Genomic DNA, 20,330 nt, shown 5'->3' with positions numbered 1-20,330 from the left:
TAATTGTGAGGCTGTTTCACAATCATCAAATTACGTCATCGTGAATTCTCCACACAATCTGCATCTTTTTTCAACCCGCCGAGTCATTGCCAAGTGAGGCTGTGCAAACCAGCCTCGTTCACAAAAAACCAGGCTCTTAATTATTTCTTTATTAAATGCAGTCTTTCTATTCCAGTCTTTGGTGGTATTATCGCCCAGGTTGAGAATTAGTTCCTGTGGATGTCTCAGTTGATCCTTGCTGTGTTCATCTCGGATCGAATCTCGCTGCCGCTTCTTCTGCCAATATCTAATTTGAGGCGAGTAATATACCATCAGCGACTCTTCTCTTATATTTGAAAGAAAGGATTATCTTCTTCTTCTTCTTTACCGCTTCTTTTCTTTTCTTTTCTTTCTTTCTTTGTCTCCATCACTTGGCCCCCAAGCCCCGCTTCATGAACCAACCTGCTTCGCGTCCGAAGGAGTCTGTTTGACACGATCTGTTGGTTGTGTTGTATTCATCTCGAAATAACCGCCTGATATTTTAACTTGGCAGCGGCTCTGCATCTTTTAATAGCGACCCGCCTACGCACTCATCATCTAACTACCGAGTAACTATTTGGGCCACTCAACTCTCCCTCTTTATTCTTCTCTTCATCGTTTATTCATTCCCCTTATTTAAACGCCACTAATAAGAAATCATCCCTGTTCCCTTTTCCCTTGATTCTTTTTTTATCTTTTTTTTTTTGGCGCCAGGGCCAAGAGTGGAGAACCGGAATCTATCAGCCGAGACGGGGGTCAAAGAAACCCGGTTCCTCCCCGAGAATCACGGAGCGTCAACGGCGCCAAAACGACTTCAATCTTCGGGCAGCCGAACTCAGATCTCATCTCACTCACTCACTCACTCACTCACCCCGTAAAATGCCGGATATGCTGGACCCAGGCACACCGACCGTCACGCCTCCCGTCTCTCCAGGCGGTGGCGTAGAGAGGCGTCGCTCACGGAACCCTCTCAAGAACATGATGCAGCATCTCACTGTGGATCCTCCCCCGGCTGATGACGACCGTGAGCCCAGGAGGGCTTCTCTCATCCGGAGAATCAGCTGGCGCAAAAGTCGTAGTCCGTCAGCGCATTCCGATAGATCGGGAGGACAGCCGCAGGACCCTAATCTGTGCACGGCGTGTGCGGGTTGGGCGGCTGATATCGACTCTACGTTTGACACCATGGATGATTTCTTCATGAGAGCCCTGAATCCAACGTCTGCGGATACGTTTGAGAACAAGGAGCATTCGCTGGGCCGGTTAAAGGAGCTTGAAGAGAATCGCTTCATGACAAAATGTCCACTCTGCAAGCTCTTCCTCTCAGTGCACATTCCCAGCGAGGGAGAGGGCGATTTATATCTTTCCGGGTTTTCAAGTCGCGATACAAATTACCTCATCGACAACCAGAGCATGTTTGAGCAGGGCCACTCAGCAAAGAACAAGATGAGAGGAGCCAGTCCAGCATATCTAGGCGTTGTGCCTAAAAAGAGCGGTGATGGCGCGTTGAGCTGGGATGTGAGCGCTGATTGGTTCCGCGGGTCTGGTATGCTCTATCGAACGATGCCCGAGCCACCGAATGAACTCCTCAGCGCTAGATCAGAAGGGAAGCATTCACGTGCTAATTCTATGACCGATAATGCCGGTTGGCAGAAACGTGGTATCTGGGGTCGTGAGCTGGAGGGTGTGATTGATATGAACATCGGAGTGGATTGGCTACGGTTCTGCGAATTTTATCACCAGGGGCGATGTGGTCGAAAACCCGTTACGCGGGAGATGCCGGGTTTCAAGCTTGTTGATTGCGCAAAGAATCCTCCTCAGGTGGTCACTGCGTCTATCACGGAACGATATGCGGCGTTGAGTTATGTCTGGGGAAACAAAACCACAGAAACGTGGCCCAAGGTTGTATGGGATGCTGTCATTGCGACGAAAGATCTCGGCATCAGATATCTATGGGTGGATCGTCTTTGCATGGAGGAGGTTCAGCCTGCAGAGCGGATGCAGCAGATTGCGAGGATGGACGATATCTTTGAAGGTGCCATACTAGCTATCATTGCAGCTTGTGGCGAGGATGCAGATTATGGTCTTCCCGGTGTTGGATCACGAACACGACCAGCTCAGCCAAAATACGAATTCGTCAACTCCAACATCACACTTGTGTCGAGTCTTCAAGATCCACGGTTGGCGATTAAGAACTCAACGTGGTATCAGCGAGGCTGGACATATCAAGAAGGTCTCCTTGCGAGACGGCGCTTGATCTTTACGGATCAGCAGATGTACTGGGAATGCGAGGGCATGTGCTGTCCTGAATCACTCGTCCTACCGCTTGAGTATTACCACGACATGGAGGAGCAGCGGATGTGTGACTTTATGCGTCCTGGTCTCTTCAACGGTGTGTCGTTCGTTGATGGAAGTTGGGAGCGCTGGAAGAGATTACCCGGCAAGGCTGAAGATCCAAGCACGCTCAGTATCTTCCGAGAAGCAGACCAACATATCGGAAACTACACACGACGAGACTTGACATATGACCGAGATTCGCTAGATGCGTTCCTCGGCATGCTAAGACGTCTCGAGACCACCGTTGGCCGCGGTAAGATGTTCAACATCCTCGGCATTCCCCTCTGGGCACCACAAATGGACCAAGGACCATCAATCCAAGGCCTCCCACGCACCCGCGACATCTTTGCCCTCTCGACATGTTTCTGGCACCATAAAGAAGGTGTCATCGCCACAAGACGTCCTCACATGCCCAGTTGGACATGGGCAGGTTGGAAAGGCCCCGTTGATCTCTACTCCTCTATCACAGTGGTAGATCCGGACACGAAAGCCGTTCAGCGCAAGCATAATCACCACCACTACGTCTCCGCGACGCACGTATCGCGCAACGACCCTAATTCTATCCGCTGGACGTACTCACCCAACATCGTCCTCGTTAACCGCGACGGGAGTGTAGCATATGACTTTGGCGCCTCGACCGCAGTGACTGGCCAGCCCCCATCGCCACCGAATCTTCACATCCGCCCTTACGGCATCCACGTCCCAAACCCTTTCGTCCTCGACCGCGTAAAAGCGCGTTCTCACCCCGACGGATGGATCTTCAACCGCGTCAGCGTCGACATACGCATGAGTCGTGGAGCTGGCTCAATGCGCGAGTACATTGAGCGTCACGCGCGGGGTGAACAAATGACGGTGCTGTGGTTTGTAGAAGAGGCGCTGGTCATGCTCCTTGTTGTTGAGCGGACGGAGAGGGAGGGCAGGATCGTGTGGGAGAGGGTTGGGAGGATGAGGATGGGGTTTCCGGAGGAGGCGAAGGATGTAGTCAAGAGGTGTGGACGGTTGGAGAAGATGGTGGAGGAGTTGCCGCTTAGGAGATTGGGAGAGGATATTGTTATTGAGTAGGGAAGTGTGTTATTAGGGTAGTATATATTGTAATATCAGGTGTTTCGAGTCATGAGAGTTTGATAGCCAAGTTAGGGGATGTTTAGTGAATGAATAACCAACCGTAGCTTTGTTTAGGGTTGCACTTGTTCGTTGTGAGTTGGACCAGGTTGTGCTGGAGAGAAGGTCTTGAGACTGCATTAATGTTGTTAGTTGTGGTCGGCAACTCATCATAACCTGCTCAAATCGTAGTCTCAGATCATGAAGGAATCCGAAATGGGACCCAAGCCAGTAGTCTGTTGGACTTCACCAGTCCGACAATCGGCTGAACCCTAGCACTATAGATCAATGAATGAGATAAGAATTAGATAATGTGAATTCTTGCGTGACCATACAAATCTCTTGCGTCCATTTCCTCGTGAGTGAGTGCTCGTGAGCCCGTCCAAGGTCCATCGGAGAGAAGACCGAACAAGGCAAACCTATAGGCCATCGGCAACATGACCGTGTCGACGTCGCGGTGCCACTCGCGCCAAAATAGCCCGAGACGACGGGTCATGATGAAAGGTGAGGAGTCCGATTGCGGGGACTGATGTTGCACTAAAGATGATCGACGGATGCTACCCAAAGATATAAGAAGACGGCGCATGATGAGCCGACAGCTACGATAGAACTATTATCCCAGCTGTATACTGTACAATCTCTCTAGAATAAACGATTACAATTAACCGCCATCATGAGTGATCTCGCAGCAATGGAGTCTGAATCTCCCAATATCCCCACCCCTCGCGGTATTCACCCCCATCCTCACCCTCACCCTCACCCTCACTCTTACAACACTCACTAACAAATACAGAAATCCAACTCCCATCCTCCGTCCCAACGCTCGATCAAATCCTCTCAGCAAACGACTTTGCTCTCGCGGCGCAAAAAGCGCTATCACCTAAAGCATGGGCCTTTTATTCCTCCGCCGCCACCGATCTCGTCACAGTCTCCAAGAACAAGGAACTCATCCGCCGAGTCATGCTGCGCCCGAGAATATTACGAAATGTCAGTCAAGTCAGTATCAAGAGAAACATCTTGGGTTTGGAGAGCAAGGCGCCGTTTATTATGTGTCCTGCTGCCATGGCGACGCTGGCGCATCCGGATGGTGAGCTTGGTTGGAGTAGAGCAGCTGCCAGTGAAGGAATCTTTGAGATTGTAAGTCACATGCTACTGTAGCTTGAGATACGGGCTGACCTTGTAGATCTCGAGTAACGCTTCATACTCCCTCCCCAACATCATCGGCGCAGCTCCCCCAGGCCATCCCTTCTTCCTCCAACTCTACGTAAACTCGCACCGCCCCAAAACAATCGAACTCCTCCGCCGCGCTCGCTCCCTCGGCATAAAAGCCATCTTCGTGACCGTCGACGCCCCCGTCCCCGGAAAACGCGAAGCCGATGAGCGAGCCCCCCAAGCTGTTGTCATAAAATCTGCCATGAGCGGCAGTGAGAGCAGTAAAGATGGTAAGGGCAGTGGACTCGGACGGTTGATGGGGCAGTATATAGACAAGAGCCTCTCGTGGGAGGATCTGGAGTGGATTAGACGGGAGAGCTCTGTGCCGATTGTGCTGAAGGGTGTTCAGACTGTGGAGGATGTCAAGTTGGCGGTTGAGTATGGTGTTGAGGGTGTTATGTTGAGTAATCACGGTGGGAGGTCTCTCGACGGGTAAGTTTACTCCCATCGACTTCACATGGAGAGTTTCTGACAGATGTACAGTGCTCAGGCTTCGATCCTCATACTTCTTGAGGTCCGGAAGCGGTTCCCTGAAGCGTTTGAACATCTTGAGATCTTCATCGATGGAGGCTTTGAGCGTGGATCTGATATCCTCAAGGCTATTGCCCTGGGAGCTACTGCTGTTGGTATCGCAAGACCGTTCTTGTATTCGTTGGTTTATGGTCAAAAGGGTGTCGAGCACCTCTCACAGAGTAAGTTGACTGAATGGTGCTTATGCGGCAGTGACTAAAATGCTGTTTAGTTCTAAAGGATGAGCTAGAAACATCAATGAGGCTCGCGGGCATTACTAGCCTTGATCAAGCGACACCCGAACTTGTTAATACTTTGGATGTTGACCATTTGGTTACATCTGGACGTATTGACCCAAGTTCAGTGTCACGAAGAGTAAGACCTTCAAAGCTGTAGGACAGAAGTTGCAAGATGTTCGATATACCCATTATAAATTGATAGATAGAATCACTTAATAATAAATCCTACGATGAGCTCTTCAATCTCTCCTGAAATGCCTTGACAGCATCAACCAACTCCCCATCTCCATCCAATCCGAGCTCCTTGGCCCTACTCGCATCAAACCACGGCGGCCAACTCTTAACAATCTTATACAGGGCCTCGTCCTGCTCCTCCTCAACATAACCAATCGCCTCTTTTCCACCAACCTTTTCGACAGCATCGAGGATATCTTGTACACTAACAGTAATACCCGGAAGATTCACAATCCTTGAGTCTCCAAACTTCTCTGCAGGTATATCCTTGATCTTGATCAGGTTCTTGATCACAGTCGCAGGGCTGCAGATCCACATGGATATATCCTTCGGCACGGGGAGTACGTTAGGAATGCCCTGCAGACTTTCACGAACTATTCCCGAAGCGAAACTCGATGCTGCGGCGGAGGGCTTTCCAGGCCGAACCACCACCGTCGGCAACCTCACGATCCTCCCATCGATCAATCCCCTTCTCGAAAAGTCATTCACCAACAACTCAGCAATAAGCTTCTCCGCACCATACGAAGATCTCGGCTGCGGCAGTGTCTTCTCAGTAACATATCCCTCCTCGGGTCCATAAACAGCACAAGAACTCGAGAATACAACTTTGACACCCGGAAGTTTGTTCCTCAGAGCGTCGAGAACGTAGCGGACTGAATCAACGTTGACTTTAAGACCGAGATCGAGATTTGCTTCTGAGCCGCCGGACATGAGTCCGTGGAAGAGATAAACTGCTTCAAAGGGCTGAGATGTTATGAGCTGCTCGGCTACAGAGGGGTTGGTGAGATCTGCGGCGAGAGAAGTTATGCGTTGGGCGTGTTGAGCTGGGACGGGAGGTTCAGAGATGTCGGTTATTGTGAGATGGATTGAGGGTGAGGAGTTGAGAAGAGGAGCTATGATTTCTTGGCCGATGAAGCCACCGGCTCCTGTGATGAGGATATGCTGTGTATTGGCCATTCTGGTGTTTGGTATAGGTATGTTAGTGATTGTGTTAGTGATGAATTGAGTGAGTTGATGTGTTTAAATGGTTGTTTGGCCGGATAAGATTGATCCACTATCGCGGGGTGAATGAGGTTATCCGTGTCCCCCGCAAAAGATGATGCGGAGTCGACGGAACGAAATCCGAGATGCACAAACTGTGGAGAGAAATTGCAGTCAATGGAGGGATCATCATGTAGATTGGGGGAGCAGATATGATACATCTCTAGTCATACTTCACTCAGACACAGGCCAGTTATCCGATCACGGAGCATCAGCGGATAAGAATATCTCTTCAGCTTCATACCCAAACCCCATCACGTACAAACAACAAGGTATTCCCAAACAAAAACGCCCATTATCCCATCCTATTGCGGCGGCCTCATTCCATAATTAGCCTCAGGATACGTCGGAAGCGACTGTCCCGAAGCATCAACAGTAAACATACTCGGATCGAACCTGAAAACCGGCGAAAGCCCAAAGCTCATGTCGTAGTCAAAGAACGTATCCCCATCCATGTCAGTGTACACCTGATTCCCCGGCATGACCATATCAACATGCTCAGCCGCGTTATTATACACCGCAGGCTGCACCTGTCCCAGATCCGGTGTAGCCAACGTAGCAGTCATGCGCTCCAGCCCTCCCGCCATGAGATTCGCAAGATGCCACTTCCCAGCTTTTAGCGATCGAAATTGTCGAACGAGGTTGGTTGTTAGGTCGTGCACGCGCTGACGCTCGATGAGATCGCTGCCGTATTTAACTGCTACCTTTATGAGGAACATGCAGGCAAAGGCTGTCATGGAGAGCATGTACGAGGGCATTCCTACGATGCCGACTGCGACGTCTGGGTCGGTTATTATGAGGTCGATGATGGCGGTTGCGGCGTTGACGGCTTGCATGGCGCAGTCGAGGAAATAGTGAGGAATCGGGGCGTCGTTGGAGAGACCGCGGAAGATGTGTGAGTAGAGATGGATCTGGGCAAAGTTGTAGTGAAGAATGGTTCCTTTTCGAGGGAATGAGCCAATTTGGGTCCATTGTTCTGCGAGAGGTCAGTATAATTCTAGGATAAGCGTTGTTAACCTTGACTTACCAGGCAACTCTCCCATCCATCGAGTATACCACTCATCCAACTGCCGTCTAAACTGCAGTATGTGATTTAGATATACCCTCGGAATCGGCTCACCCTTATCCGTCCCAAAGAGTTCTCGAATATTCCGCAGAATACTAACCAGCATAACCTGGCCCGTCAACCGCTTATCCTCCTCCGTCGCAACCGGCGATTTCAAGAACTGCTCCCACCCCTGAATCGACGAATCCTCCTGGACAATCGAAGGCCGACCATACAAAGTCGCGAGGTGCTGATCACAGATATACAGTATATACCACAGCCGCGCACAATCCGCCGCCTCCTGGCTCTGCTCCTTGATAGCCTGATTATAGCTATTATGCAAATTACACTCCGCCGCGCGTCGAATAGCATATCCTGAGAGCATCCAAGAAAGATCACTTAGCCAATATGAAGCAACACACATGGCGCGAAGATAATCACGATCAATGCGCCGTTCAAACATTGACCTTTCCATGAGGCGTCGGAATTCTCCGCTGCAGATTCCGTAGATGTTGTCGGCTTTTGGGTCGTGTAGTGCAGCTACTGTGAGTGTCGCGGCGGAGAGGATGGGACTTTTGCGACGGAGCTCTTCGAGGGTCATGTATCGACAGCCGATTCCGTACATATACCGATCCAAACGGTCGCGGTACAGAGAAAAGAGACTCTCTGCATCTGCTAGCGAGAGCGCACCGCGAGCGATAAAGTCGTTGATGGCGTTTCCTTTCTGGGCCTCAGGGTTGTCGGGCGATCGCAACGCACTGAGTTTAGTCAGGGTGTAAAGTGAGTGAATAGGCACATAAGGAAGCCCTTCATCCTCAGGCGTCGCTTTAGGTGAGTTATCACATGAGGGACCGCGGAATTCCTCTTGTGATACAGAGAGATTATGAGACGTATTTGCATGGTCGTCTTTAGGTGGTGACCCTTCTTCTCGGGCGTTGATGCTTTGTAGAGGTGGAAGTTCTGGGAGGCTGAGTTTGGTCATGACTTGTCTTAGAGCGCTGTGTATTTGCTCTAGATCTTGGACAACTGATTCGGAGAATCTGAGTTGTTGGTTATTATGAGATGATGAGTGGTGAAGGGTAAGACTTGCTGTGACTTTTCATCCATGATGGTCTGGAGACTTTTGCTCAAGACACAGCCTAGATTTCTCTCTGCGCATCTTCGACATGGCGGGCCACTTTCATCCATCAAACATTTGATCTACCACCACAATTAGCTCTCACTCACACGAGTGTGCACGCGCGGCAGTTTTCACCTTGTGTTTTCGACATGCTGCGCACGCCTTGATCTTTCGTGAGATCTGAGGAACAGTACCGTCATTGGACACAACTCCCGTGATACTCTGCCGATGAGAAGCTGTTCTCCCATTTCCATTTGGACGAGCTGGCGTCGGGGCCTGTCTTGTCAGCCAATTCTCATAACAAGAACATCAAGACATACCGCCGCTTCAGCGCTGGTCGCTCCAGCAGAGTCCGACCACGTTCTTTTAGCCATCATGAATCCTTTTGTCTCCGTTTTCACTCCCTGTGAATCACCCAATTGACTGTGTCGCGTGAAATGAGTCGATCTTCGCGACCAACCCCTGAACACGTTCAGATCGTCAAGAAGCAATCAATCGCTTATCACTTAGACATATGCTCATCGGCATATGCATATCGCAGGGGTTAAATACTTAGGGGAATTGAACTGCAGCGTTTCGGCAAAAAAGAAAATCAGTTCTTCAGGTTAAAAAGAGTCAGGCAAGTGTCCAAGTTAAATGGGGAAATGTGCCCCGACTTTGGACTAATTACCTCGGGCCAATTAGATGAGGTTTGTTGTGCTGAAGAGAACCCGTAATTTGCCTCCCCGCAATCGCTGAGAGTGTGAGTGCGGGGTAGCCGAAGTAGGGATTTAGAGGTTGACAGGTCGACATTCGACCTGGGACTGCAAAGACCAAGACTGAGTAATCAGATCCATATGACAGATGTGAATATCGCAATCATTCATAAAAGATTTTTATGTATGAGATTTTACTAAGAAAGGCTTGTCTTCTGATAGAAAAGGTGAAAGGACAAGGCATATAACCTCTACATGATCATTTACCAACTGTCAAGTTGTTATGCGCACTGAAGAAGAAAAAGACCCGATTGCCATACATCTTTGCTACAGACCAATGAAGGAAATAACAGAAAACTAAGATAAATTACCGGGACTAATAAAGACCAGAGTCACATGGCATCTTGGTAAGAGTCTAGCGATAGTCCTTCCGCGCGAGATTAGGTTCAAAAGATAAAGTGCCTACTTTATAGACAGATACAACGTTGACCGTTGAACCGGTAACCCTTCAAAGAGTGGACGAAAATCTAATACGTCGATCATATCAGAGCACGCACGTTAGCGACGTCACACCCCCCCACCGCGGGGCGATAACAAAAAAAGTCCCAACTTCTCAACACCAAAACCTTCCATCACCACATTCAACTCCCTCTCTACATCAATAATCTCAAAATGCCAAAGAAACTCTCCAAGAACCCGTTCCCGCCGAGTACCTCAACCCTCTCCACAATCTCAACAGCATCAACATCATCCACCGCCCTCCCCTCCTCTCTCGCCGATCCCTCCCTCCCACTCCCCAAGCTCATCGTCTTCGATCTCGACTACACCCTCTGGCCTTTCTGGGTAGACACCCACGTAACACCACCCCTAAAGCCAAACTCCTCACACACAGCCGCCACAGACCGATACGGCGAAGACTATGGTTTCTTCAGCGACGTCCCCGCCATTCTGCACGCCTTACCACGCGCCGGTATAAAAATCGGCGTGGCATCGCGGACTTCAGCACCGAGCCTTGCGCGCGATTTGTTAAAGATGTTGCATATCACTGGCTCAGAGGGTGGAAAGCCAAAGAAAGCGCTGGATGTGTTTGAGGGGTTGCTGGAGATTTATCCGGGGTGTAAGATTAAGCATTTTGAGAGTCTGCAGAAGAGGACGGGGATCAAGTATGAGGATATGCTGTTCTTTGATGATGAGCCGAGGAATAGAGATACGGAGAGTTTGGGGGTGACGATGTGTCTTGTTAGAGATGGGGTTTCGTGGGGGGAGCTTGAGAGGGGGGTTGCGCAGTGGAGGAATAGAAGGGGATATATTACGAGACCAGAGGTTCCAGAGATGGAGTGACGTCAAAGCTCTAAACGACAATTTGGACTTTAATAGAAGCACAGGACATAGAGGGCCAGTATTCAGAAAATAGAATAAAAATGTCAATTGTTCAATATTAACAGGGAATCACGATTATATATTCACAACCATATCACCGCTTCAACGGGAGGTTCTAAACATGATACGCCAAACAGAAAGGGATATGCTCCGTGTACTTCAACAGATACAGCCAGTCCATCTCTTACTTCAAACCATCTTATCCAAAACTTGCTTCCAGGGTATGCCAGTCTTCGCCATCTCTAGGATATAATGCTTCCATCACACAGTAGTCGTCTGTGCCGCGACAGGCTTGTCGTCTTGCAGCTTCAACTTCTCGTTCACGTCGCCGCTCAAGAGCGCATCGTCGGTCTGAACACCATCGTCATGTGTTCCTTGGGGAGATACGGGGTGGCCGTTTCCGTTGAGGGCAGCTGCGTCGGTGGTTTCCGCTGGTGTTTCAACAACTGTTTCGCCGCTGGAGATTTCCACCACGGGCGCGAGGCCAAAGGTCTTGGGAATTGTGCAGATTCTCTCGTTTCGAGGTTGACCGTCCTTGGAGCCCTTAGCCATACAGACTAGTCTTCCGTTCGAGTCCTCCTCCCACAATAACGGTCCGCTGGGGAACGTCTTGTGTCCATTCTCAAACTCAACGACACCCTCCCAGTTAGGATCAGGGTTACCGAGTTCTCCAAAGTTGTAATCAAGCTCGCCGCCATACTTCTTAGGAATGTTTCGGGGTTCAATGTACTGCTCCAGAACACTCTTCACCTCGTGATGACCGAGGATGAAAATCTTGGACACAGTGATAGGATCGAACCAGCGCTTGATCCAACCCCAAACAGTGCTGAAAAACGCCGGCGCGCCAATCACGAATATGCGATCCAGCGTCTCGGGGTAATGCGCCGTGGCCAGTTGTGAAGCAGCCTGCATATGCTGCTTAAGATTCCAGAACTGCTTCAGCCCGACGCCCGAAATATCAACAATGTTTGTGCTCAATGTGATAGGAACCTCGGGATACTCGCGGTCGAGGAGTTGTGTGCAGAACGGCATGTTGAAGCGCGTCAAGTTCTCATACAAGGCGAATAAGCGCAACAGACCGTTTGGCGTCTTGCCGTCGGACTTGGCTTTGGAAAAGGTACTCGATGCGCCGACCTTTTCATACTCGTGGACGGTCTTGGAGTCGAGGGTCTTGACTTCAAAAACGTAGAGGGGGATTCCGCGACGGTCGCGTCGGCCGGTCCATTGGGGGTACTGCAGATACAGAGTCAGCGCTTAACATTCCCGAGAATTCCGGGAGACATACGAGGCGACGGCTGAAATCGTAGGCGCTTAGATCAATGGTGTCGTATAAAACGTCCAAATCGTTTGTCTTGCGCCAATCTTCTGTCTCTTTGAATTGAGTATACGCATCCTCGACATTCCATCTTCGCGCGCGCAAGTATCGCCTGTGAAGAAAAGCCGTTAGAACCCTGCTTATCAATCGCCTCGACAAAAACCTACAAGATCAAAGGATCATCATGAGAAGGCGGAGGTCCGACTTTCAAAAGACCCCTCTCCTCAAGGACCTTCTTAAACTGGACAAAAGCCTCCTCCTGCTTCTGTGTCAAGTGTCCCAGATGGCCATACGGGTAAGCGTAGTCCGCAATGGTGGAAGCAGTAGAGTTGATGCGAGCGGCTGGAGCGCCGGTAGCTTCGAGAGTAGAGGAGGCCATGGGGGACAAGCGAGATCGGAGGAGGGTATGATATGATAACCCCGGGGATTGTGATCTGGTTTGTGTGTGGTTTGTTTTTGAGGGGAAGTGAATGGAAGGGAAGGGAGGGAAGGGTGGAAAAAAAGAGACTGCATGAATGGGAAAATGTGACGGAAGCGCCGGAGTCGCTGACAATGACGACAGTGGAGTTAGATTGGATCTGACAGCGGAGACTGGGGGGGGCGATTTGCGAATTTTAGGGCTGTAGGTGGAGATTACAGTTGTAATGGACCTGATGATCCGAAAGCCGGACATGTCGGCCGAGAATAGTTGGCGGATATTGTGAGAGAAGAGTAGTCTTTCATATATTGTTAGTATCATCTTAAAGGGTGTATGGTAGACTGGAAGAGATAGGCGATGAGGTCTCCGCGAGTGATATCGGAACAGCGTATAGTCCCATCATGTTCCCAGCCGAGCATCTTCATAACTCGATCATGACAAAAACAACAAAATTGAAATTGAGGCATCATGACTTCGAATTAGTGGAGCCAGCAAAACGTCGCTAAAACAATTCACGTTGCGGGCGTCAAAGTGCGGTACGGGCCGGCCGAGGCTCATGCAACGCGTGTTTATTCTCAACGGTCGAAATTCACTCGTATCCAACACCATTCGGACCTTTTATCTGGGGGATCTACCGCAGGGATTGACGTTGTTTACAGGGCTGAAACAAATCTGCATTTTGATGCTGATGCTGGTAGGACGGTGCCTGGTGTTGCTCTTCACATGTTTCACGGAGTGTTGAGAATCTCATGTGGTTTCTGCAGAGACGGTCTTATCGTGTGGTTTTCATTTGCTATTGAATCAGAGGCTTTGGGTGGCACTTTATGTGGTTAGGTTTGTATAACGTGTAGTGGCTCTATACTTTATCATTGTCAACTTGGTATGGTCTGAAAGCCTCAGCCTCCATCCTGATTCAACTGCACTACATATTTCTCTCTGAATCACTGCTACCATTTGGAATTACCCTTCTCGTAATATTCAAAATGTATATCTTAACATTGCTTCATCGCTCACTCCGAGCATCGCCTGTACTGTCACGGCCCAAAGAGCCTCTCTCATCAGACTGACCAAACTTGACCTGAACATTCCTCTTCACTCACGGTAGCACTCTCAGAACCCTTTAATAAGGGCCCTCTGCCTCTACTCTCTATACCCCCGCATTTCCCTCAATTTCAGCTCTCACCATGGACAGCTCGCTAGAATCAGCGCCTATTCAGGCCACGCCAAACAACCCCAGGAAGCGCGCCGCCAGCAGATCTCCCTCGATATCCCCATCAGAGGCCCTGCAGTTGAAGAAAGCATGCTATGAAATTGCACATCAGAATTTCAACGACCATGTGAGAATCCCGTCAAGTCGTACAAGACCTCATCATCGACAAAACACCATGATAGCTATCGCTTCAACATACGCTGACTGTGTCTTAATAGGTCATGTTTCAACCAGCTCCTATTAGGAGTAGTCGTCCATCCACTGCTCTACTGGAGTATATAAAGGAGACGCTACCTAGTCCTTCATGCTTGAGAAAAATCGGTAACTGGCTCGAAGATATTTATCCTCAAGACCTATGCAAGATATCACACTCAGATTGCTCCATTCTAGACAGAGACTTGGAACCTATACCAGAAAGATCTCATTCTGCTCCAGCAATTATGGTAGGTAGAAAGAACGTCACCGGGAAAGCCGTCTCCTTTGACCTGGCGTTTTCTCCTAAATCATCCCTTAAGCGCTCGACTCCCGGGTTCACTCCTCAAGAAGGTAGTCCATCTATTGACCCGACACCGACCATTTACCCATCTGGCACTGGCACACCTAATCGATCTAACGGGCCTCTCGTAGAGAGTGCCCTCTACCGGGATTGCAACCTTGCCCTCAACAACATCCTCTTACTCGACTCTCGAAATGAACTCCCGCCTCGTATCTCAGCCCTTGTCGAATCCCTCAAGCAAGGTCGATCATCCCCTGAGCCTATCCCCCAGGATAACGATGATCTCTACGCCATGGAAGCCGGTACCAGTGAACCAAAGGTTGAAGAATTCGTTCGAAACAGCATCATCCCCCCGAGTTCCAGCACAGACAAAATCCAGCGCAGCGATCGTGTCTTTGTAGGCAGGGCAGTTATCCCCATCACCAATCCCTACGCGAGAGTCAGTGTTCCTGTTCCCGATCTCCTATACGGGTATCGCTTCTCTGCCTTCGAGCACGACCAGCGAATGCAGATCGCAACATGTGGTAATTTTGCGTTTGTGAACAGCGAGGGCCTTACATTTCCCTTCTTTACAGTCGAATTCAAAGGCGATGGACCATCCAGCAAAGGTAGTCTCTAGGTGGCGACGAACCAATGCCTGGGAGCGTCCACGGCCTGCATCTACATCAACGAGAGATTGAAAGAGCGGCTTGGGAAGTGTACGAATGTCGGACCCAGAAAACCGCTTGAGAGCATGAGCTTTAGTGTTGCCATGAATGGAACTGAAGCTCGCTTGCATGCCTCTTGGAAGGATGGGGACTTCATATATATGCAAAAGATCAAGACCTTTATTCTCCAGCGACCTGAAGAGTTCCTCGAGTTTCGGAGGTTCGTCCGGAATATCATCGATTGGGGGCGGGATGAACGCTTGGAGTGCATAAAGGCCGGTCTTGATGTTTTGGTTGAGGAGAGCGAGACGGCGCCCCTGAAAAACAGGCTTTGTCGTCCCAGATCCAAGTCTGGAGGTAGCTCAATCCGATCGAAACCATACTAGAGCACTGTGAAGGCAGTTCAGTGCTGTATGGGGGTGATTTGAGTAGATATGGCTCGGGGATTTGGGTTCTTCTATAGTCCAGAGGGTCCTGATTTCTGATGACGGTGAAGAGCCGTCGCGACCAGCAAGTTATGGATATGAAATTGAAAGACAGGGAGACCGCGGAACTTTGTGTTATCTGGTGCTTTTTCGGGTCATTCTGTGGCTTGTATTTGGCATATGGAAGTTTCAAACATGTTATAAGGGCGTTCGTCATGGATGGGACAGTAGGAACCCATGGTCTTAAGGAGTGTGTTTGGTCCAGATAGTCGTACAATAGCTGCAGCGAAATTTTTCAGGGTTTTACCAGAACTCTATTCTTTCTAGAAATACATAGGATCTGACAATTGGATGTATTTGTGTCATTCTATGTTTGTGGCTTCATCTATCATCTTGGAGTGGATGCGACGACATGAAGGGATAAAAGTTGCATTGTAAAACAAATGGCTTGGCTTGCTATTAATCTATCATCGATTCTCCTCTCTAGTCATCGAATCTCCTTACCAACACCAACCCATCCATTATTACCACGACGTATGTCCTCCATCAATCACAAGGTTATTCCCCGTCATGTAACTACTAGCATTGCTCAACAAGAACAACGCCGCACCCTTAAACTCCTGCGTCTCCGCCAATCTCCCCATGATGATCTCCCTCTCCCACTCCTCCCGCATGCCAGGTACCTCCTCAAAGTTGCTCTGCACCATGGGCGTCATGATATGTCCAGGGCTAATACAATTGACGCGAATCCCTCCAGTGCCGTCTTTCTGAATAGGACTCCATTCCATAGCAAGATTGCGCGCAAGTTGGATAACAGCTGCTTTGCTGGAGTTATAAACGGGTGAAACAAGACCGCGGTTCGCTTTGAGGCCGGAAATACTGGCGATGAGACAGATGCTTCCGCGTTTCTTGTACTTCATCATTTGCTTGGCGGCTGATTTGGCCGTCATGAAAACGCCCGTGTAGTTGATGGAGAGCATTTGTTCTACTTCATCTGCATTATATTCCACGGTGGGTGAAATATGCTGGACGCCTGCAGCGGCTATCACGCCGTCGAGACCTTGATTCTCATCTGCGATGGCGGTGATGAGTTTATCGAGACCTTCGGCGTCTGATACGTCTTGTTTGCGGTAGTGTAGAGATCCGCCCCATTCTGGGACGACGCGTGCTTGAGCCTCATGCCATCCTTGGTCAGGCTGATCAGCACGATCAAGACAATACACTGCATTTTAATTAGTGGTTGACCAAGTCAATTGTGTGATTGACGTACCTTTTCCGCCAGCTTCGACAAGACTCTCAGCTAAGGTCAATCCAAGACCTTGAGCACCGCCTGTGACGATAAAGACCTTTCCAGCGAGTTCAAAATCTGAGAAACGCTTGCGACCGACATTTGTCCCTTGTGGTAAAGTGAGTTCATGAGCAGGATTCTCTCTAGGGTCCGGGTTCATTGGTTTTGCGCTGTCATTTTCTGTGGTGTGCATTGGTCGTTGACAAATTAGCTTAGAGGCGAAAGGTGTCTTCCGAAGAGCAGCTATCCGTCCGTGGGAGTATGTCTTGCTAGCGATTGAGCAAGTTGCTCGCTTGAGTATTGAAGCAGACATGTTGAGAAAGGTGTTGAAGTTGTGTAAGATAGAGGTCAATTGACAAAGACATCAAGATTTGGCCGACATCGTGAAATTTACTACTCATTCACCTCAATATTTATATCTTTTTTCTCACATCGTGTTACCAACACTGAACATTTCTTTTGCTGAATCTGACGTCTCAGCGACGTAAGCATTACCCGACTCGTCGCACCAAAACCTCCAAGCACACGACGGCACGGATCTTCTGAGCCACGAGAATGCCATCTACCATATTGGGGCAGGGATCCATAGAATCTCTTGTCTTACCGGAGCTTCATGTCCGCCTGTCGGATCGTTTCATCTCAATTGCTTGTCTGATCATGTTACCAGCTTATCTCCTTGGCGTGGAAGCAATTGACGTCCGAGATGCATCATCTCCTAAGGGGTCCAGTTTTTAGAATAGGTTTGAAACAGAGTTTGAAGAGGCAAAAAGTCGTCGTGACAGGTGTGCTGTGGCTGTGGCTGTGAGCGGTACCTGAATTATTCCCTGTCATGCCCGCTTGATAGGGTGTGAAGCTGACATGCGTGGCTAATGGGCATCTTGGATTGTCCATCCTTTTTGTGATGCAACTCTTGCGCATGGGGAAATCCTTTGATCGGCGAGGATGTCGGAACTCATGCTCCGTGGTATTTTAACCCGCAATTGACATCAAGTATTAAAATATTTCTTATATCTCGAGTTACATGGTTTCATGCTCCAGCAGATCTAAATGAGCTATTACGTATAAGGCTTATGGCCAAACAGTGATCAACACCATTCTCCTCTGATTGGCCACTATCACAACCTCCCTAAATCCATTGACTTTGAGAGCTATCACGGACACACTACCGAGAGTCAGAGATTCTAATCAATTCTTTACAATTCTACACGTCCCTATCTTACATGTCAATGTGGCTTGTTCCCCCAGGCGCTTCATTGGTGTTGTACTTCCATACCCAGGGCCGCCAGGCAGCAGTACTGAGAGCCTCCAACAGGCATCAATTCAAAACCATATATAGCAAAAAAAGTTTCACCAGCAAAACAGCAAAACATACAACAGTGAGGATTCCCCAGTCGTCACCGACCTGAGTACTAATTCACCGCTTCTCGGCTTGACGATGGGAGAGCAGACGGGATCCCGTATTCTCCGAGAGCTATGGTCGTATGTGACAGCAGTTTGCTGTAGCTGCATCATCAAGGCGATTCTGTATTGGTTAAAGTTATCTGGGCGTGCAGCTTAGGTTCTTGGCTATCTCTTGTATCAGATGCGGGTGCCAGGCCGTAAACTGTCGTTGTTGAAGTGATCTTGCGTCAGAATGCTATTGAATAGGGCAATCATCGAGGCGGCCAATCCATGTTTAAAAAGCTTTGCTTAGTCCATCATGATTGGGTGGTAAACCATAGCATCTTTGAGTTGATTGGTCCATGTCAATATTTAACCAGCTATTACACTTGAGTTGAAACCTCGAAGTTTATGTGCAGTGCTGAAGTGACATTATACTCTGTTTTATCCCGAGTTTGTTTGAGGGAATAACTCACGTGAATCAGGCGAATCAGGTACCCCTCAAGCATGGTAAATTTCCATTGTAAACATCGTGAGCGCATCTTCAAGTTCTACCTTCCACTCTCAGTCATCCCCATATTACGTTTGATGGTCAAGCTTGCTCTCAATCAGCTTCCTTCACAGCTTCCTTCGTCACTCGTTCTCACTACCAACAAGCATGCCTTCCCAAGGACGAAACATCTGCAAACAAACTTATTGGCCGCGAAGCTTTTATGGTTCGAGATGAGGCCTCCCTAAACGTTGTTTCTGCACATATAACTTGTCACTCGCAACAGATTCACAGGCTGCAACTACATTATTGGCAACATCAATAGGTGTTTTGAGCTTAACTTGCCTGTCTCTGATTATTCCCCTCTTTCTCGAAATCTGTATTACGACGCCTTAGCTGAGCCGTCAGTATATCAGGGGAGGGAGACTCAGTAGAGTCCACCACGATACACCAGATCACTTCAACTCTACACTCTGAATATATCACAATGTCAGATCCCAAACTCGGGATGTCCTATGGGCTTCTCACCAAAACTCCCGGGCTGAAATTCCCGATAACCACGCCAGTCTTGTCACCACGAATCTGTGCAGCAGTCTTTGGTGGCTCAGACGACCGATCAAAAATGACCAAAGCGGAGGTAGAAGTCATCATCTGCGAGTTCTTGACCGAATGCGACAACCACTTCCACAGGCTCTCCATTTGCCCCATACACGAATACGATATCTTCGCACCACCCTGCGCATGTCAGGAAAAGTTGGTGCAATACTACAAGCACATTGCCAGCAGTCTCGGGAAGTCTTGGGCAAGACAAATTGATCCCGAGCACGTCAGAGCCATAGTCGAAGCAACCTTGTGCGCTCGAGTCGAGGCCATCAAAGAGAATAGTAATCTCATAAATGACATTCGGGGTTCAAAGAGCCTCATACTACTCAACGCCCATATCTTCCTCTGCTCATTCGCTGTGTTCAAGGACAGTCATCCTTATGAAGCTGTGCATCGTCTTTACTGGAGTGTCAATGGTGCTCTTGACTCGCAACAAGAAGCTACAAAGAGGAAGGAAACCCTTCTCAAGCAACAAGCTAAGAGAGCAAAGTCTGTTTCTGGTGCTGAAAACACTTCTGCAGAAGATTAGGCTGTGCTGAGGAAAGGTTCGTGATGCTTTCGACTTGTTGTTGCTGTTAGCTGACTCTCAAAGTGATAAGCAATGAATGGCTGGCCTCAGATTGTTTGGGCATGGCTTGTGTCTATGAAGAAGCGAAAGGGACCCGCACAGTTTGGAATTGGGGATTTTGATGCTTGGCAGCGAACTCTAGAGAAGAATAATTCATTTTGAGTTTGTTGAGAAAAAGTGGTCAAATCCGAGTGTGCTGTCGCTATGCCACAAAGCATCGAGAAATGGTGCAGGGTAACTCCTCAATCCTCGAAGTATAACATGGAAACAGGTGAATATCCACAGTAAAGCCGCATCACATTCTCAGAAGACCAAAATATTTCAACAAGACTCACATGTATTTCGAAATCATTTCTTTACCCTACTGAGTTCTCAGATATCTAAACAGTGTCGTCGTGAAGTCTATAAAGGAGATTTAGCCGCTCACAAGCCGATTCAAGTTCCACCCATTGGAAATTTCCAATTCTCATTGGCTGAGACGAAGTTCGCGCAGTTCAGCTATGCAGGGGCCTAGGCCTTGGTAAAAGCTGGCATCAGGCGATGACGAAAGTCAAAGCTCGA

The 20,330-nt window shown here is 49.0% G+C and overlaps 9 protein-coding genes and 1 non-coding gene across 10 annotated transcripts; 5 read left to right on the top strand and 5 right to left on the bottom strand.

Moving 5' to 3' along the window:
* Positions 1–74: 74 nt before the first annotated feature.
* FVEG_06762 (hypothetical protein) lies at positions 75–3,611 on the top strand. Its single transcript, XM_018895174.1, has one exon. It carries the CDS (start codon positions 898–900, stop codon positions 3,412–3,414), a length of 2,517 nt encoding a protein of 838 aa, XP_018752394.1. The 5' UTR covers positions 75–897; the 3' UTR covers positions 3,415–3,611.
* Positions 3,612–4,002: 391 nt separating this feature from the next.
* On the top strand, positions 4,003–5,655 carry FVEG_06761 (L-lactate dehydrogenase (cytochrome)). The gene is made up of 5 exons (XM_018895173.1): positions 4,003–4,181; positions 4,247–4,590; positions 4,637–5,097; positions 5,149–5,357; positions 5,408–5,655. Exons 1-5 carry the CDS (start codon positions 4,127–4,129, stop codon positions 5,569–5,571), a joined length of 1,233 nt encoding a protein of 410 aa, XP_018752393.1. The 5' UTR covers positions 4,003–4,126; the 3' UTR covers positions 5,572–5,655.
* On the bottom strand, positions 5,589–6,667 carry FVEG_06760 (alcohol dehydrogenase). The gene has a single exon (XM_018895172.1). It carries the CDS (start codon positions 6,603–6,605, stop codon positions 5,640–5,642), a length of 966 nt encoding a protein of 321 aa, XP_018752392.1. The 5' UTR covers positions 6,606–6,667; the 3' UTR covers positions 5,589–5,639.
* Positions 6,668–6,808: 141 nt separating this feature from the next.
* On the bottom strand, positions 6,809–9,478 carry FVEG_06759 (hypothetical protein). The gene is made up of 5 exons (XM_018895171.1): positions 9,175–9,478; positions 8,990–9,130; positions 8,825–8,934; positions 7,717–8,774; positions 6,809–7,665 (listed from the first exon to the last, which is right to left on the bottom strand). Exons 1-5 carry the CDS (start codon positions 9,229–9,231, stop codon positions 6,995–6,997), a joined length of 2,037 nt encoding a protein of 678 aa, XP_018752391.1. The 5' UTR covers positions 9,232–9,478; the 3' UTR covers positions 6,809–6,994.
* Positions 9,479–10,127: 649 nt separating this feature from the next.
* On the top strand, positions 10,128–11,019 carry FVEG_06758 (hypothetical protein). The gene has a single exon (XM_018895170.1). It carries the CDS (start codon positions 10,222–10,224, stop codon positions 10,888–10,890), a length of 669 nt encoding a protein of 222 aa, XP_018752390.1. The 5' UTR covers positions 10,128–10,221; the 3' UTR covers positions 10,891–11,019.
* FVEG_06757 (hypothetical protein) lies at positions 10,950–12,785 on the bottom strand. The gene is made up of 3 exons (XM_018895169.1): positions 12,412–12,785; positions 12,215–12,356; positions 10,950–12,162 (listed from the first exon to the last, which is right to left on the bottom strand). Exons 1-3 carry the CDS (start codon positions 12,621–12,623, stop codon positions 11,191–11,193), a joined length of 1,326 nt encoding a protein of 441 aa, XP_018752389.1. The 5' UTR covers positions 12,624–12,785; the 3' UTR covers positions 10,950–11,190.
* Positions 12,786–13,846: 1,061 nt separating this feature from the next.
* FVEG_06756 (hypothetical protein) lies at positions 13,847–14,987 on the top strand (the record flags this gene model as incomplete). The annotated part of the gene is made up of 2 exons (XM_018895168.1): positions 13,847–13,999; positions 14,091–14,987. The coding sequence occupies 2 exons, from the start codon at positions 13,847–13,849 to the stop codon at positions 14,985–14,987; spliced, it is 1,050 nt and encodes a 349-aa protein (XP_018752388.1).
* An 867-nt stretch (positions 14,988–15,854) lies between these two features.
* FVEG_06755 (hypothetical protein) lies at positions 15,855–17,430 on the bottom strand. The gene is made up of 2 exons (XM_018895167.1): positions 16,711–17,430; positions 15,855–16,662 (listed from the first exon to the last, which is right to left on the bottom strand). Exons 1-2 carry the CDS (start codon positions 17,039–17,041, stop codon positions 15,965–15,967), a joined length of 1,029 nt encoding a protein of 342 aa, XP_018752387.1. The 5' UTR covers positions 17,042–17,430; the 3' UTR covers positions 15,855–15,964.
* Positions 17,431–18,093: 663 nt separating this feature from the next.
* On the bottom strand, positions 18,094–18,209 carry FVEG_15937. The gene has a single exon (XR_001989293.1). It is a non-coding gene; the product is annotated as a 5S ribosomal RNA (ribosomal RNA).
* Positions 18,210–19,085: 876 nt separating this feature from the next.
* On the top strand, positions 19,086–19,730 carry FVEG_06754 (hypothetical protein; the record flags this gene model as incomplete). Its single annotated transcript, XM_018895166.1, has 1 exon — positions 19,086–19,730. One exon carries the CDS (start codon positions 19,086–19,088, stop codon positions 19,728–19,730), a length of 645 nt encoding a protein of 214 aa, XP_018752386.1.
* Positions 19,731–20,330: the final 600 nt, after the last annotated feature.

The sequence above is a fragment of the Fusarium verticillioides genome, chromosome 7 (genome assembly GCF_000149555.1).
Source record: "Fusarium verticillioides 7600 chromosome 7, whole genome shotgun sequence".
In the NCBI taxonomy this organism is placed as follows: domain Eukaryota; kingdom Fungi; phylum Ascomycota; class Sordariomycetes; order Hypocreales; family Nectriaceae; genus Fusarium; species Fusarium verticillioides.
The sequence above is the reverse complement of the archived record's forward strand: the minus strand, read 5'-3'. Positions and strand labels throughout refer to the sequence as shown.

Bases quoted from the DNA above. Each gene is read 5' to 3' on its own strand.
- FVEG_06762 (XM_018895174.1), top strand. From the start codon at position 898: ATGCCGGATATGCTGGACCCAGGCACACCGACCGTCACGCCTCCCGTC.
- FVEG_06761 (XM_018895173.1), top strand. From the start codon at position 4,127: ATGAGTGATCTCGCAGCAATGGAGTCTGAATCTCCCAATATCCCCACC. The intron at 4,182-4,246 runs GTATTCACCCCC...TAACAAATACAG, and splicing joins CAATATCCCCACCCCTCGCG to AAATCCAACTCCCATCCTCC. The intron at 5,358-5,407 runs GTAAGTTGACTG...AATGCTGTTTAG, and splicing joins TGTCGAGCACCTCTCACAGA to TTCTAAAGGATGAGCTAGAA.
- FVEG_06760 (XM_018895172.1), bottom strand. From the start codon at position 6,605: ATGGCCAATACACAGCATATCCTCATCACAGGAGCCGGTGGCTTCATC.
- FVEG_06759 (XM_018895171.1), bottom strand. From the start codon at position 9,231: ATGATGGCTAAAAGAACGTGGTCGGACTCTGCTGGAGCGACCAGCGCT. The intron at 9,131-9,174 runs GTATGTCTTGAT...CTGACAAGACAG, and splicing joins CGACCAGCGCTGAAGCGGCG to GCCCCGACGCCAGCTCGTCC. The intron at 8,775-8,824 runs GCAAGTCTTACC...CCAACAACTCAG, and splicing joins ATCATGGATGAAAAGTCACA to ATTCTCCGAATCAGTTGTCC.
- FVEG_06758 (XM_018895170.1), top strand. From the start codon at position 10,222: ATGCCAAAGAAACTCTCCAAGAACCCGTTCCCGCCGAGTACCTCAACC.
- FVEG_06757 (XM_018895169.1), bottom strand. From the start codon at position 12,623: ATGGCCTCCTCTACTCTCGAAGCTACCGGCGCTCCAGCCGCTCGCATC. The intron at 12,357-12,411 runs GTAGGTTTTTGT...TTTTCTTCACAG, and splicing joins CATGATGATCCTTTGATCTT to GCGATACTTGCGCGCGCGAA. The intron at 12,163-12,214 runs GTATGTCTCCCG...CTGTATCTGCAG, and splicing joins ACGATTTCAGCCGTCGCCTC to TACCCCCAATGGACCGGCCG.
- FVEG_06755 (XM_018895167.1), bottom strand. From the start codon at position 17,041: ATGTCTGCTTCAATACTCAAGCGAGCAACTTGCTCAATCGCTAGCAAG. The intron at 16,663-16,710 runs GTACGTCAATCA...ATTAAAATGCAG, and splicing joins TGTCGAAGCTGGCGGAAAAG to TGTATTGTCTTGATCGTGCT.